This window comes from Podarcis vaucheri (assembly GCF_965113315.1).
Source record: "Podarcis vaucheri genome assembly, chromosome: 4".
Classification (NCBI taxonomy): domain Eukaryota; kingdom Metazoa; phylum Chordata; class Lepidosauria; order Squamata; family Lacertidae; genus Podarcis; species Podarcis vaucheri.
The window spans coordinates 64530296-64546914 of record NC_138762.1 but is presented as its reverse complement, the minus strand read 5'-3'; the positions used below and the strand labels follow the sequence as shown (position 1 = coordinate 64546914).

The 16619-nt window shown below is 39.1% G+C and overlaps 1 protein-coding gene across 5 annotated transcripts in view; it reads left to right on the top strand.

The window, feature by feature from the left end:
• The window catches only part of IL1RAPL1 (interleukin 1 receptor accessory protein like 1), a 653479-nt gene that overhangs the window by 323127 nt on the left and 313733 nt on the right, over window positions 1-16619 (top strand). For all 5 annotated transcript variants that reach the window (XM_082219956.1, XM_082219953.1, XM_082219952.1 and 2 more), the window contains one exon: window positions 13117-13396. In XM_082219956.1, coding sequence (XP_082076082.1) covers window positions 13117-13396 — 280 coding nt within the window. The remainder of the gene's footprint in view (window positions 1-13116; window positions 13397-16619) is intronic.

The following is a 16619-nucleotide window of genomic DNA, read 5'->3' as shown; positions in this document are numbered from 1 at the left end:
ACCCCCATGGGAGCAGAGTAGCAAAGCACATATTGATGATCATTTTGTTCCCCAGAATATCTTGACGTGGAATTGTTCTAAGGCAGTTTCATTTGTTTTGTGCAGAGGTACATATGAAGGGGCCCCATTTAGTCAGATTCTCCATTCATCTTTAAATGAATACATGCACCTCTGGAGCTTATGTTTATTATCATAATGTAAAACTAAATATTTAATCATCGTTATTAGCATTCTATCTCTGAGCAACCAACTGGGAGAGGGATGGACAAAGAAAGGGAAGAGCAGTGTTCCTCCACTGTTACAGTATTTTCAACCACAGCAAATCATTCATTCATTCATTATTAAATTACTATTCCATTCTTCCTCCCAGATTGCTGTTGTTTGCTGTTATACTTTTGTACCTCCTCTCAAACAGTGTTCTTTAGATGGTTCACAGCATATAAAAGACAAAAAACATGATTCAGAATCGCCTTGTATAATTAGGCTTATTTATTTTAGTATATAAGAAAATAAATCTACATGTCATTTTTTAGCCACTCCTTTTTTCTTGTACTCAAGACATTTTTTAATAATGTGTCTGAGAAATATAATCAGAAATAAGTATACAAATATATTGCTAGGTGTTGAGATTCCTGGGATGCATGGTAGAAATAGTTTTCCATAAGTCTGGAGCAGATCTTTGTTTCCATGTAGCTTCTTTCCATGCTAAAAGATTATGAATCTTGAGGAGGCAAAAACTTGCCAATGGTAAATTGTTACCCTGTAAAAAGTGCATAGAAAAACAATAGCACATATGTTGCCAGGATATAAGAACAGTGGGGTTAAGAGAGGCTAAGAGAATGTATTAGAAATCTCAGCCCCAAAGGAAATTCTAAATAATCTCAGATCAAAAACTGTTTCAGTCCTGTGGCTTGACATTAAAATATATACTGCACTTTCTTTACCTCAGTGCCTTTGAGGCATTGTAAAGATTGTAAAGGTGCACAGAGATCAAACAGAGTGAAGCATCAGTCTGTAATGTTTCCTCTCATAGGGACACCCAGGTTATAAGGTTGTTCCACCGCAGTTTTAACTTCATTGACATCCTGTTTAAAATGACTGTACCTCAGACAACCATCATAGCTTTATTTTTTTAAAAAAAAAAACCCACAACCTCTAATATAGTGTTAGATTTATTAGTATCCAGCTTCTGTCTACAGTGGACGCTCGGGTTGTGAACGTGATCCGTGTGGGATGCACATTCGCAACCTGCAGCGGCACGTATGTACACGCACGGGTTGCGCTTTTGCGCATGTGCAAAGCACGATTTAGTGCTTCTGCGCATGTGCGACCGCCCAAACCCAGAAGTAACCCGTTCTGGTACTTCTGGATTTCGGCCCATCCATAACCTGAAAAAATGCAACCTGAAGCATCTGTAACCCGAGGTATGACTGTATCTGATTTTGATGGGAAGAAGGAAGTGTGTCTGCCAGTGCTTTGGCAACACTGATAACATAGAAAGAGCCCTGCTGGATGACACAAAAAATCTATCTAGCTCAACCTCCTGTTTCCCAACCAGATGCTACAAGCAGGGCATGAGCACAACAGTATTTGTTTGCTTGCATTCCTAAGCAACTGGCATTGAGAGGCCTGCTACCTCTGATTCTGGATACAGGGTAGTATTCAACTAAGATTTACTCTGAGCAGACCCATTTAAATTAATGGACCTAATTTAGGTATGCTCATTAATTCTATTCTTAGTAGAAGTTAGATGAATATCACCTGCTGTATATAATCATCCTCATTAGTACCCAGCGAGAGCCTTATCGTCCAGAAGGTTAAGATTTTTTTACTACCTTGAACCACATTTTCCATCCCCCCCCTTTAAACAGTTTGGAGATGTTTTTGGAGCTCCTCAGTACCTTTTTAGTTTTTAAGTGTTTAATTGGTACCACCAGAAAACTTTGTCACTTCACTACTCACCCTCAACTCCAGATCATTTATGTACAAGTTAAAAGCAACTGGTTGTGATACAGATCTGAAAGACGCCATCTTTTACATCCTTCAGTTTATTATTGGTCTCTATTAAACTATTAAACCAGTTATTGATATATTAGTCCCCATCCTTTTATTCCATGACTGCTAAATTTACTCAGGAGCCTTTGGTGAAGAAAACAGTCAAAAGCTACTGGAGAGTATGGAGTGTCTATTGCCAGATGAGCAATAAGTGAGAAAATAGAACAGAAATTTGAGTTCAATGATATCCCCTTTTAATGGAACATCCATCAGATGTGTTCCTCCTGCTATCCTGTTTTTAATTTGGAAATAACACATGTGGAGTATTCTCAGGCCGTTCTCACTACTGCCTCCCCTATTCCCCTATGCACTCTGTTTCTACCTGCTCTACTCCAACCTTCCCTTGTTGAATGCGAAGTTCTACAGGCAGCTTGAAGGTCAGGTGAACATGATGAACATGATGTTCTATTCAACATGGGGAGGTGGAAGAAGAAGGGCAGGTATGCACGACCTACATCCTCTACTCGTGTTGTGATTGTGAATCCTATAAGTACTAACATACATGTTTAAATGGCTTTCCATTCACTTGGTGTTCATGCACTGGCAAGCCTTAGCCAATTTTGTATGTGAAATAAGACATCTCAAAGGTGTGTTAAGATAACATAGTGCTGGATTATCCATCTCTGTAGAATTCACAGAATCAAGGAACTGTAGAGTTGGAAGGGATCCCGAGGGTCATCTTGTCCAACCCCCTGCAGAGAAGGAATCACAGCTAAAGACAGGTCATTCTGGATGGGGAAAAGACAGGCACACTTCTGCCAGTGTATATGGGACACACTAGTGTGCTGCATAATAATTTTTGGGAATTGTTGCCTGAATGAAAGCTATCACATATTCAACTTGATTTTAGCTACTATGTACAGTAGATGTAACTATAAATCTAATAAGAATGTCATTGTCATGGGCTGGTTAGGTGCAGATTAATAGTGGGAGGAACCAGAGTTGATTGTTCTATGTGTTGTAGCAAACAAATGAAGGGGAGGGTCAGAATAGGGAAAGGAGGGGAGCTTCTGGCATGATGGCCATTGATGATGCAGCTGACATTCACTTCCTCGTCAAGTCTAAAGAGCCAATGTGTAGTAGCTATCCAAGCATAGATGTGGTACAGCCCTGAAGTACTGTGTTCAAAAATTTGGTTATGGATTTTTAATAGAATAGAAATTGTATTTATATGCCATGTTGAAGCAGCCAACACTTGTACTGTAATATGCAGATAGGATTGGTAGATCACAGTTGTGATGAAATCTGATCGATTCCCAGATTTAGAGCATTTAGATAGAAGCAGGAAAAGACAATATATCATCTCCTAGATAAGTATGAACCAACATTTATTCCTTTAGCTATATTAATGTCAGTAGGAGAGTGGATTTGTACGACAACACAAAGAAGAAAATTATTACAACTGAAGAGAGGAGGTGAGGGAGAGGAATGTGGAGACAGTAACATTTGTCACATTATGTGAATGTGTCATAAAAGCACCTTTTGTGTATGTTTGATTTTTATGGCATGTATAAGGGTTGTTTAAGGGGTTGGTTTTTCCATCTCTTATACTACCAGTTTGTTTTCTTTCAAGGGTGGGGGAGACAGAGAGAGTGAATCAATTACCTGGAATTGCCAGCTATCAAATAAACCAGGTCTGGGAATTTTATAGGAGCCAAGGGAGTTTTGCATCTAATTTCTATAAATCTTGATGAGATTTGAGTACTGAACTCCATTAACCTCTTTTGAAAATCCAAGTCTGGTTTTCACATGCTCGGCTATAGCCAAAGTATATTTTTTTCCTGTGCCTTAAAGTGTGTTTTGATTGAAACAGCCAATCTTATAATGTGTTTCCAGTAAAGATACAGCATTTATCATTAGCTTTGCCTATTGAGGTTACTTTACCAATTCACTGTATTTACCCCCATGGCATATAACTTCCGAGTCAACTATGCAAAATTACCTATAAGCACAAAACTGTTTCATGAGGATACATAGTGCAATGTGAATTGAAAGGGAAGGGAAGAAGCTGCACATATATTTTGAACCATGAGATCCGCAGACTGCTTATTCTGAAACTACATTTCACACCAAAGTCTACTGGAACCATCCCAGAGACTCTTGATTAAGCTGAAGTATATGGATTTCTCTCATTTATTGCATCAACTTTTGCAGAGGAAGTGTTGAGCATTTCAGAGCCCTCACTTGTGGGGAATCCTAGGCCTATAGATGCATGTGACCTACAACTGGTTACCACACAGTCTCTCCCTAGCTGATTCACCCCTTCCCCTCCTTGCTGCTCATATAACAGCTCTGTGTGCTACTTAGCTGTTCCCAGTGCCAGTGTTCTCAGTCCAATAGGGAAAGCCACACTGAAGTCTCAACAAGCCAGGATGGGGAGTCTAAAACTCTCTATCCCCCCCACACTAAGATGGGGTGTGTATGAATGGTGACTTCGAGGAGAGGATGGCATGAGCATGGAGTCCAGCAGCAACCAGGGCACCAAGTTGGAATCTAGTGAACAGGATTATACTAGATCAAATCTAGTAGGTTGCAGCACACTGAACCAAATGCCATGACACGAGGGGCCATAGAATTGGAACCAGGACCTCATAGGCACCTTCTCCTGTGCTTGGATAATTGTGCTTCCCACACTACCTTGCCAGTCCAGTGCAGAATTGCCTTTCTTCTGGCCACAGGATTAGCCCTTTAGAGATTCTAGTTCTTCAAAAGGGAGCAGAGCCTAGCAGAGGCAGGCTGGAGATAGAGACTCCAAAAATCTCAGTTAATGCCCAACTTTTTCTGGGAGAAGTTGCTCTCTAGGAGCTCTCCGTGGTGCTGTGGGAGAAGTTGCTCTATAGGAGCTCTCCGTGGTGCTGTGGGTTCCTCCCCAGAGTGCTCCAATACCAGGACCAGCCCAAGATATTTTGCTACCTGATGCAAACTTAACAAACCTGTTGTTTTTTAAGGGTGTTAGGTGAGAATGTGGCTCGGGAATATTGGGCTCGGGAATCAAATACAGCCCTCCAAGCCTCTCTGTTGGGGCTCAAACCACCCCCTATCCTATCCTGATTTGCACCCTCCTTGAGTGTTTTTGACTGTTTGAAACATGTCTTTGGAATGAGAGAAGGTTCTGTGGTGGTGTGAGGGTGCTCATCTTACCCCCCCCCTTCCTTGCCTCCCCCAAAGCCGCCTCTTTCCATTCTGATGCCCTCCGACACCTTTGCACCATGTCTTACTAGCTGGAGACTGAAGCTGCTCTCTTGCAAAGCTTGAAGCTTGCCCACCAGGAGACAGCCGTACACACAGTACTCCAACCACTAGGCCATTTTAAAATGTAAAACTGGCAAGCAAGGTGTCCATAGCCTTATACTTATGAAGCAGGTTCTTCTTGCCAAAGTTTAGAACCTTACATTTGTCCCTATTGAAATTAAGTTAGTTAGGGCCCAGTTATCCAATCTGTTAAGGCCATATTGAATCCCATTTCTGTCTTCTGTAGCATTAGCTACTCCTCCCAGCTTGGTGTCAGCTGCAAATGACATAAACTAGCTTAGTTTTAGTGGAATTATCACTAGCTAGCCAATTAAATTAAAACCAAACAATGAATTCTGGACTAGGGACAGGAACAAAATTCAATTTGCACTTCTTTGAATTTTGTTATGAAAAATTTGAGCTCAAAAATACTTTTAATATAAGGGAGAGTACAGTGGTACCTTGGGTTAAGAACTTAATTCGCTCTGGAGGTCCGTTCTTAACCTGAAACTGTTCTTAACCTGAAGCACCACTTTAGCTAATGGGGCCTCCCGCTGCCACTGCACCGCCATCACATGATTTCTGTTCTCATCCTGAAGCAAAGTTCTTAACCCGAGGTACTATTTCTCGGTTAGCGGAGTCTGTAACTTGAAACTTCTGTAACCTGAAGCATCTGTAACCCGAGGTACCACTGTACACCTAAAATGCATACGTCAGAAAATATAATATACAAAAATGCATTATATTAGAGATGATTGCAAAAATGTTTATATTTGGCAAAATTGCATGCAAAATTTAGCATTTTAGGACAAATTTACAATTTTCGTAAGGACCTTTTAATTTAAAAACAGAATAAAACCACTGGTGTGGAATGAATTTAAGACTGGAAAAATGAGAAATTGAGAGATGCCAAAATTGACAGGTTCATCCATTCGTAATGCAGCATCTCCACATATTATCTCCTTTGCCCCTCCCAAAATTTCTCTGCACGTCTGAAACAAATTAACAAATATTATTTCCCTCATTTGCTAAATTACAAATCATTGTGCTAAACTTATAAAAAGAAACAATTTGTAAAATATACAAAGATGCTTCTGAACATACTAGTTTTGTTGATAGCTGGCCATGTACAGTAGGAGTGCTAGCTGGCAATTATGATATGAATGAAGGATTTTAAAAATCTTTATCTTAAAAGCCTTCGTGTTTTATGTTATTTGTAAATACAGGCATGTAAAAATTTTCATATCTTCTATGGTTTTTATTACAGTCCTTTTTACATGTTGTTTATACAGTTTCCCTTTCTGGACTTTTGGTTTGTTTTAGTTCTCTACTTAAATTGGTAAGATATAACAGGAATTTAGATTTCTTGAGCTGTATTGGAAACTCTGGGACTTGTATTACCTCACAGAATGTAGAAATTGAATTGAAGCTCTGTTATTAAACCAGGTTGTAGCAACAGACCCAGGAGTTAGTGGCTCAATTTTCTACTTCTCTGAATCAAATTTTCCCTTGAATCAGTGTGTGCAATTTTGAGGATGGCGGCGAGGGCCCCCTCAGAATGGTTAAATATTTGGTTCGCTGGGTCTGATCAGCAGGTATAGTCTGCAGGGAGCTTGTTTATCCAGCAGAACGATCTCATTATGAGGACAGTGATATACTGTGGTTTACTTCATCCGCAAAAGCTATTCAAGGAAACAACTGGGTAAATGATATTCATCTTATTCCCTACATTGTGCTATTATCAGGTGCAATAACTGTTTGCAGCTTAAAACAGAGATTAGGTACTTCAGCCATTTCATTGAAAGGATCTCTGAAGTTTCATTTTTTTGAATAATTCAAGTGTTTCCTCAATTATAAAAGTAAGAAGGAAGTATGATTGGTAGTAGGAAGGTGTGGTAATGGAAATTTAGACAGAGGGAAGTTTGAGCCTAGTGAATCTATCAGTTTATCATCACTGCAACAATTTATTCCACAGATGGGACTGAAGAAGGGGAAATGGTCAGATAAAAAGAAGCTGATAAGTGTAGTGAACAATATAGTAATAGGTCAAATTGTTGTTTTTTACAATTTCTAGCCACCTGACTTGCAAGTTTACTGCTCATGTGTATTATTTGCTTTTTCATCTAAGTCATTAATGAAGATTTCGAACATGACCAGACATAGCAACCACTACAGCAAAATATAAATAGATCATGTTTTTAGTTTTTTGCTAATCCATTCATTATTATCCTTTGAATGTTTTCCCCTGCCCAACCACTGCTGCATCTGCATTTATCTGGAATGGGCTTTTAGAAAACTTTTTCTCAAGTATAGTGCATATGCATGGCTACATGTAACTCATATTAATAATACATTTTAGCCACTCATTTCTATATACAGTTCTCATGGTTAAATATGGTGTTTATAGACTTCATAGGTACCACAGTGACCTTGATTATAATAAGTTTGGCAGGCAATTACAGATTTTTTTCATTCATTCAGTTCTGGGTGGGTAATAGGTTAAAACATAAAAATGGTGAATTTACATAAATGAATGTGGTAATGAGTAGCAAAATGCTGAAATAACCACCACCAATGGCAGCACCTGTCTCTGATCACTAGCCCAAATTAAAAAAATAAAAATAAGAAAGCTCTTTTGAGAAATGTGTGTACTTTGGTGCATGTCTAGGAGATGACAGAAAAGGACTAGAAAGACTGGATACAGGAACATGACCAGTTGGCTGATAATCTATATTGCAGGCAAGCAATGAAGACCTGATAAAACATTACACTTAAAAAGTGATTGTCATTTGGAACCAAGCTTTAGCCTACAAGCTTTAGCTGTTGAAAAGGTTTCATTTCAACCCTGATACAGTGCTTCAGAAAACAGAGCAGTTTGGTTTAGATTAATCTAGAAGCTTCAATTTGGCTCAGGTTCAAATCCAAATCATTATTCAGTATATCCAAAACTTTGTGCCTTTCATTTTGCTATTATTGGGGACATTTAAGCACAGCTATAACTCCCCACCCCCTTTTGACATAATTGGATAGATTTACAAGCACAGTAGTCCTCCAAGAGTGGTTAAGGTCAGCCAATTTTCACATGAAAAGTCTGGGATTTGTGTGCTCCTCACCTTTCAAGTTTGTATTTTATTTTATTTTATTTTATTTTTAAAAGCAGAAGTGGGTGAAATTTGCAAGGTTGGCAGCTCCTTTTGAGGGGATAAATCCTGAAAAATTTTAGATAAATAACAACAGAGTTTTTCCTGCAGTGACAAAAATGATTTGACAAGAGTGGATGTCTAGGCATATGACACAGACGTAGAAAGACTTGAATGTTCAGCATTTTTTCAGCAAGTACCACTTGCAGAATTTACTAGCACCAAAAGCAAGAATAAGGTGATATATTACTGCAAAATCCCTCCCCCTAAATCGCTGTGATTGGAGAGCCCTCTCATATTAAAAATTAGGCAAAAGAGTTATCCCTTTGCCCTCTCTCCATCCTAGAGTATATATCTTATACTGAAAGCTTGGAGAGCCATCTTTCTTTCTTTCTTTCTTTCTTTCTTTTGCAGACATACTATACTGTTACTGCTTTTTAATGTCAGAATCTATGGATTGCCCCAAATTAGTTAGGTGTCCCCAATTTGGTTTTTAGTTCTTTGGAAGGATCTCACTTTAGGTCAGAAGTCCCAAAGAGCCTGATTTTGTTTCAGATATGGAATATGCCCAAATCTGATGCACACCCGTATTGAGAATACTGAAGGATCTCCCAGAGATAAGCAGAGAGAATGGGATTTCAATTAAAAACACAGGAGAACAGACATAACTGGCTGCTGCTTTTTCAGCTTATTTTTGTGCAAGAATAACTTTCCCTGCTCTCTGCTTGCAACTCCAGATGAAAATTACATTGCCCAGGCAAGCGCATTATGTGACCCATGAGAGCAGCAAAATAACCAGACTGTACGATAGTGGTGGGATAAAATCAGGCCAATTCTTTATTGACAGGGCAAGCAAGTTCTCACTGGGTGACCCGGGTGCAGATTCTAGCCAGGCACATACCCCAACCTAAGCTTGAGAGTGCTGTGGTCAATCCTCCCCTCAGACCCTTTATGGGGTCTCCTATGCTATGTTGATCTTGCCCACTGCCATTTCCACCCTCAAGAAACAACTTCTTTGCCTAACAAAGGAAGGTCACAGTTTCACTGATGGAAAGGCAAAATACCCTCAACCAAATGCCAATCAGGTTGAAAGAAAAAAATCATTTCTGGTCCTGTTAACCAGCAACCCAAAATTGTTCAGTGAAGGCTCCAACCTGAGGATGAACGGGAAGCTGTTCCAGGGGAAACTGTCTCATATAGGCTTTCCCCTCCTCTTTGCAAGGACTCATGGGACAACTTTTTCTCCATGAGCCCATTGCACAGACAAGATACTGGGCAAAACCACCAGGGAAAGGCATCCCACACTTTTGGGGCCCGGAATGAGGCTTCTCAGAGCCAGTGTGGTGTAGTGGTTAAGAGCAGTGGACTCGTAATCTGGTGAACCGGGTTCGCGTCTCCGCTCCTCCACATGCAGCTGCTGGGTGACCTTGGGCTAGTCATACTTCTCTGAAGTCTCTTAGCCCCACTCACCTCACAGAGTGTTTGTTGTGGGGGAGGAAGGGAAAGGAGAATGTTAGCCGCTTTGAGACTCCTTCGGGTGGTGATAAAACGGGATATCAAATCCAAACTCTTCTTCTTCTTCTAAGGAGAAACTTAAATATAGACAAATAATGCAATGATAAAAAAAATGTTCAGCAAAATCTCTATCCTGTGTTTCCCCCCTTCAATCTTATCTTTTTGGCAGAGATTCAGAATTTAGAACAGGTAAAAGTTAGCTACATATGTCGACTACATTTGGTGTATGTAATGTATTGCCAGGATCATAGTGGTAGAAAAAGACAGTGGTGCCTCTTGATCAGACAAGGTCTCAGGACTGACCTGGAGTTATCAAGGACTGGCAGCATCCAATCATGGTTTGAAATGTGGGGTAGCTGGGAAGCCTTCTGAGTGACTACATTTCTCTAGAAGCCGCACCTCTATCCCTCACTAGCTCAGCAGGAATGAGTTTCAGTTTGTGTGCCTAAGATTATGGATTCAGTGTTTAACAGTAAGTGTAAGGTACTTTTGATGAGACTTTTGCTATTTCTCCAAACTTGGATTCTTGATACAGTATTGCTATTGTGATGATAATAGTCCCTGTATTTTAGCTTTTGATATTCTGAGTTTGTTGCAGTTGCAACAAGCCAACCATCATAAGATTTAAAAATATTTCGCATTTCCCAGGACTCATTTGAATACTCCCTTATAGTATGTATTTTTTGAAATTTAAAAGCATGGTGAACTCATTGAACAGATTGAAAGCAAAGTGGTTTCCAACATAATAAATATGCAGATGTGGATTTTAAGTGCCACAAATAAATGGATAATCATTGAGTGTTACAGCATGATATAGTATCATCTGAGCTAACTGAAGTCTAACAGTTCTGCATAGCCAAACTTCTGTTAACCACGAATGAAAATGGATAATGGATAACAAATTCTTCCATATTTCTGAACTATGTAATTGAGGACTTAGGGACTACCTGTATAACTAGGGGACAGACAAATGTTCATGCTCCTTGTGCTTATGACACAAAATGTTTTTCCCCCATGTCTATGTATAATTTATGCAAGTGTTTCATCCAAAACACTTGTATGCAGCTACAAAGTGGAATATGGAATGGGCTGGAAAATTGAGTTAATCATGAACTGTTATATGTATTTTGAACCCGCCATCATATACACTTCATGAACAAAAGGCCCATATAGAAAGTTCTTTATGTATACAAGCTTCACTTTCCTAAGAACAGAGCTATCACAGCTGTTGTAGCCATCTAATGACCACTGTTCCCAAGACAAGTGTAGCCTCATGGGCCAATTTTTAGAGGTTGGCAGGGTTACCCACCTGTCAGCCACATGACATCATTATAATGCCACATGATTGACAGGTGGGCAGCCCCACTGACTTCTCCAAATCCCTTGTGAAGGGGCTTCCATGCTCTGGACAGCCAGCTGGCAGTCACACCCTTGGGGACCTGCAACAGCTTCTAAGCCTTCTTGCTGTTAATATAGCCCCTGTACTCCCATGTCAGCCTCCAGAGCCTCAAATAGGAATGGGGAAACATTCTTATAAAACACTTGGCAAAGGTGTTATTTGCAGGCCCACCCCCTCTTCATTTTAACATTGCTGATTAGTTGGTCTTCTTTTTAGCTGACTAACAGCCCTGCCTGCCTTGAATCTCCAGGGGCTAAAAAAAAGTCATGTTCTTTTGTCTCTTAAGCCTTTTGATGCATGGCCTGGGATAACCCATGCTGGTTTCATGTTAATTGAAGATATTTGTACATTACTCAAGATAGTGAATACACCCCCCCCCCTTCTTTTAAAACTCCTCTCCTTTTCTCCCTTTTTCTCATACTGACTTAAATAAAGCTTTTCTTGTAACTTGGACTCTGGAGTTGTTTAAGGTTTTGCCTAGCTGTGGGATCACGTCTATCATACTGTCTAGCATTCAGCAATGCTCTAAGGAGGCGATGGTTAACCCTTTATGGCCTGAAGCCTACGTTCAACTTTGGCCAACCCCCTGGGAGCCACATACAAGTGGTTGGAATGGCCAAAATTGGATGTGGCCATTCCATGCACTCTTAGTCACACAGGTGCACAGTCCATGCAGATCAGCTAAGGCGGAAGTTATTACCCTCTATCCAGTCATCAAATGGTCAAATGTTGGGTTCCACTCACTTCAGGACTGTATCTATTTTTTCCTCTTTGCCACTACCAAAATCAGAAGGATCTTGCAGGGGGCTTGTGGGGGAGGCAGTAGAGATCTGGCCTCCAAATTTAGAGTTAGGCCTGCCCCAAGCTTTCAAGGAGAGAAACTCAGAATTGCATATTCAGCTCTGGCTGACTGTAAGCAAGACAGGAGTCTAGAATATTGTCCTCCCCTTTCATATCATTATAAATAAGTAGATTAAATGGAAAGTGGTGCTCTTCAGAGTAAATATCCTGTTCTATCTCACAGGATCAGATTAGATTAGATAGTTTTAGCAGTTATAATCTTTATAAGTGTGTGTGCGCGTGCGCACACACACATACACACTCACTCACATAACCACTTGGATGATTTTGTTTAACTCCTAGTAATTTTAAATACAGAAAAGTCAGATATTTCCAGTAAATTTGCTGTTGAATACCCAGTCATAATGACCTGAATAATTTATCTTGACATTTTGTTCTGCTGTGCAATTAGGCTTAACATTAATACCTCACCTCCCCCTAACATAGGATCTAACCTAAACTTTCCAGTTTGCAGCCATTAACTTGCCACATTTTTAAAAAGATGGGATAATTCCCTTCTTTCATTTCTGTTATTAACTTGAAGATATTTGATTAATGCTGTTCAGTGATTATGACACCCTCTGGGCTAGATGGACTCTGTTGCACATATTCCAATCAAATATTTTGTGATAATTCAGCCTAAGGATATAGTGAAGAGAAAGGATAATTTCTTACTTTTCACTTAAATTATCCAGTAGGTTGATGAGATTTGCTGATTGTCCCACACTGTGGAAAATATGGCACCAATAGGGAAAGCAATTTTTGTGGTCAGTCTTGGCTGCATATTCAGTGAAACTAATCTAAAGTATTTTGCTTTGAATCAATAACTCTGGCATGACAACTTCAAAGAAGTATGATTACAAGTTAAGTAGGAACTGTGCCGTATATTCAGCAGTATACCACATAATTGTCTTTTCTTCTTCTTTTCTCTTTTAGTGGATGGATGTACTGACTGGTCAGTGGATTACAAGAAGTATCAAGTCTTAGTGGGAGAACCTGTTCGTATAAAGTGTGCACTGTTTTATGGATATATAAGAGCTAATTACACCCTAGCACAAAGTGCTGGTCTCAGTTTAATGTGGTACAAAAGCTCTGGACCTGGAGATTTTGAGGAGCCTATAGCTTTTGATGGAACTAGAATGAGCAAAGAGGAAGATGCCATTTGGTTTCGTCCAACAGTGCCCCAAGACAGTGGGCTTTATGCATGTGTCATAAGGTATGTGGTTTACATTTTTCAACAAGTCGCAAAGGAAAGCTATATAAACATTTCTTTGTCTTTACAGCACCTGATGAATCTTATATTATCATTGAACCATGATCTTTACCTCTTCAGTATATTTACATTTATTTGCTTTATAATAGAAAATAATTTTATTAATATATGTAGACCTTGGATGAGTTTGCTTCAAATATACCATCTTTGACATGTCATCATTTGAAATAGACATAAAAGTCGTATCTATGACTTTGCTGTTCCCTTAGAAAGAAAATATTGCTTATTGGAAGTGTTAAGATTAGCTAGGGATGGAAGAGAAATTCAATTTAGTATGTGTTCAAAGCCAAATCTATCAAATTCACACTTTCTGAAACTATATGCAAACATAAACACACCTATCCATATTTTGCAATGCATTTCTGCAACCATGTATTAGGTGAAAGCTGTGCATAATAATTAAGATATTAGTGAAAATAACATGAAAAAATGCACTACATTGGATAAATTTCAAAAATGTGCGCATTAGTCAAAACTGCATACACCAATGTGTTTATTAGGGAGGGAAATCACACTAAAATGCTGGTGGATTTTTTTATAAAGCAAATTGCTACAAAATGTGAAAAACTGAATGGAGGATTAGAAAAATGAAAGACCGAGGGAACTGAAATTGACAGATCCTTGCATTCCCTAAAACAAGGAAATCCACTCTGCCCTCCTCCCCCGGATTTCTGTTGTTGTTTGAATTCTGCAGAGTTTTCTATAATGATGGAAATATGAATTACTAGAATATATATATATAAATGATTTCTGAAGGAAGAGCTGGTTGAACAAAAACAGTTTCTTTAACTTGCACTGTTTTATAGCCATCTTTCAGTTGCATTCTGCAATGGGACTGAGATTATCTCAGCGCCTTCTTAAATGATGCATACATGGACACAAGCAGCTCCCATACAGTGCATCATTTCTCACAGTTCTTGCTTTTGAAATGCATATTCTGCTTTTCCACTTCTTTCTGCATCGCTAAAGTGATTCATACTGAGATATATTTTCCTGCCCATGGAGAAAACAGAAACCATCTGGGCTCCAACTCAGATTTTGAAAATTACCAGAGAATATAGAATTAAATTTAGAGATAGGTTAAATGATGCACATAAAAAATGCAGGAAAAGCCTTGCAGAGAAAATGCACAGTTTATTGCTAAATGGGTTGTAACATTTTGCTTATTGCCCTTTGCAGAAAGACTGTAAAAGCTCTGATAGCTCTTCATTGACACATATCTGTAGATATGACTCAGTTACCTGCATACTGCAAGATCCATAATAAATTACACTCCTGAAAGGGTGACTGGGAAGAAAGTACACCTGTTATAAAGATTGTCTGACTTCATAACCAGGAGTGAGAAAACCCAGAAGTGGACCGTGCTGTCTTTGTCATCTTTAGTCCTTGATACTTATTGAAATGATTGCAATAGCTTCCTATTTTCTGCAGATTTCCATCTAGTCTTACCTCATTATGCACTCCATTCTCAACAATAAGTATTTTTCCTTATTATTATTATATCCACTTTCAGAAAGGAAGTACAACACATGAAGAGGCTGTAAAGGTCAATAATTGCTTAGACTCAAGGACATGTCTTAATGGTGTCCTACAGTAAAAGAACCATATTTACAGTGAATTTATACAGTTTATCTGTCAATTCACAATTTGTTCCCTCTGCTGAAAGTGCTGTACAATTTTGACCATTTATTTAAACAATCTATAGTCATTATAGATAAATGCTGAGCTTTTTAATTCCCCATTGTGAACCATAAAAAGCATCATGCTTCTTTACCTGGTTGTGAACTGCCATGTTATTGATTGTTGGATTTCAAAACATAATTAAGAATATTAGCATGATAAGTGACCTATATTTATTAGTAATAGAGATGAATATACTGACCTGTGGGCTTCTCGAAAAGCTTAAGCTGTCTGTATTTTCTAAGAGTCTGGACTCTTTAAGTGCTAGGAAATGGTTATTGCCTAAGCTATTGTGGATTGCAATTTATCAAAAGCATTAAAGTGTTGTCCTAAGTTACAGGTATATATCATGGTTGTGGGGGGATTGTAAGGAGTGATGCCAGAGGAAACAAAATACAGAAAAAAATGCAGGACACTGATAATTTCATAATTTTCCATGATAATCCATAAAACAGTTGTTGATGATAAATGCATCCTCACATAGGTAAGGCAACATCACATAGATTGATAGATGATAGACAGATGATAGATAGATAGATAGATAGATAGATAGATAGATAGATAGATAGATGATACTCTGTTTTGGCTCTTCCCTGTGTCTGTATCTCTGCTGTGTGGCCTGCTGTTGCTGGTGAGTAGCTGTTTTAGTTAGGAGAGAAACTGTCTATAAGCAAGTGCTGGCCTACCACCCAAGGCCCATGGAAAGTGTCTTAGTCCAGTATTGGTTATAGAATTGATGATACATTTGAGCGGTTTCAGCTGAGAACTATAAATGACATGTTCTATCATTCTTCTAGGGTTGTTCTAGTAGATTATTCCTGAGTACAGTCAGGGTTTGTTTGTTTTTAATTGTTTTTCCACTCCCACCTCATTGGGTGAATATTGTAGTTTGAAGAATGCCTGTTTGGAATTCTTAAGTTGTGAACAGATCCATTGTATCAATGGATTTTGTGGTGTGTTCTGGCTGGAAGCTCGAAACATTTATAGATGTGTACAGTCCAGAAGCAGTTGGTGGGGCGCTGCTGCTTACTTGATCTCTCGTCATAGTCATCACTCTGGCGTACTGGGAGGGGCGAGTCAGCAACATGATTGGCACAGTGTGAACACACTGGCACAGCCAATTCAGTGCTGCTGATCATATGTTTGCACTGCGCCAACCTCAATGCCCATCATTCTCCTGGTTTCCCATATAAGATGATGCTTATATGTCCAACACAGGATGAGGTAATACAGTAGAATTTAGGTCCCATTTATTTTCTCCTACCTTTTCAGCCATCCTTGTTTACCTGGTATGCTGCATACTTGTGGAATCATTTGGCTCTTGTTGAGGGAAACAAATGAAAGGACCAGAGTCAAAACAAGCAGGGAAAGATTTGGCTTATGAACCTGCCACTTAAGTGAGAAATGTAAAGATACAGGATCAATCTCCAAGTTGTAACCTGGCAATCTGTGTCAAAATGCCTTCAGATAAAGCTGTATTTGTGGT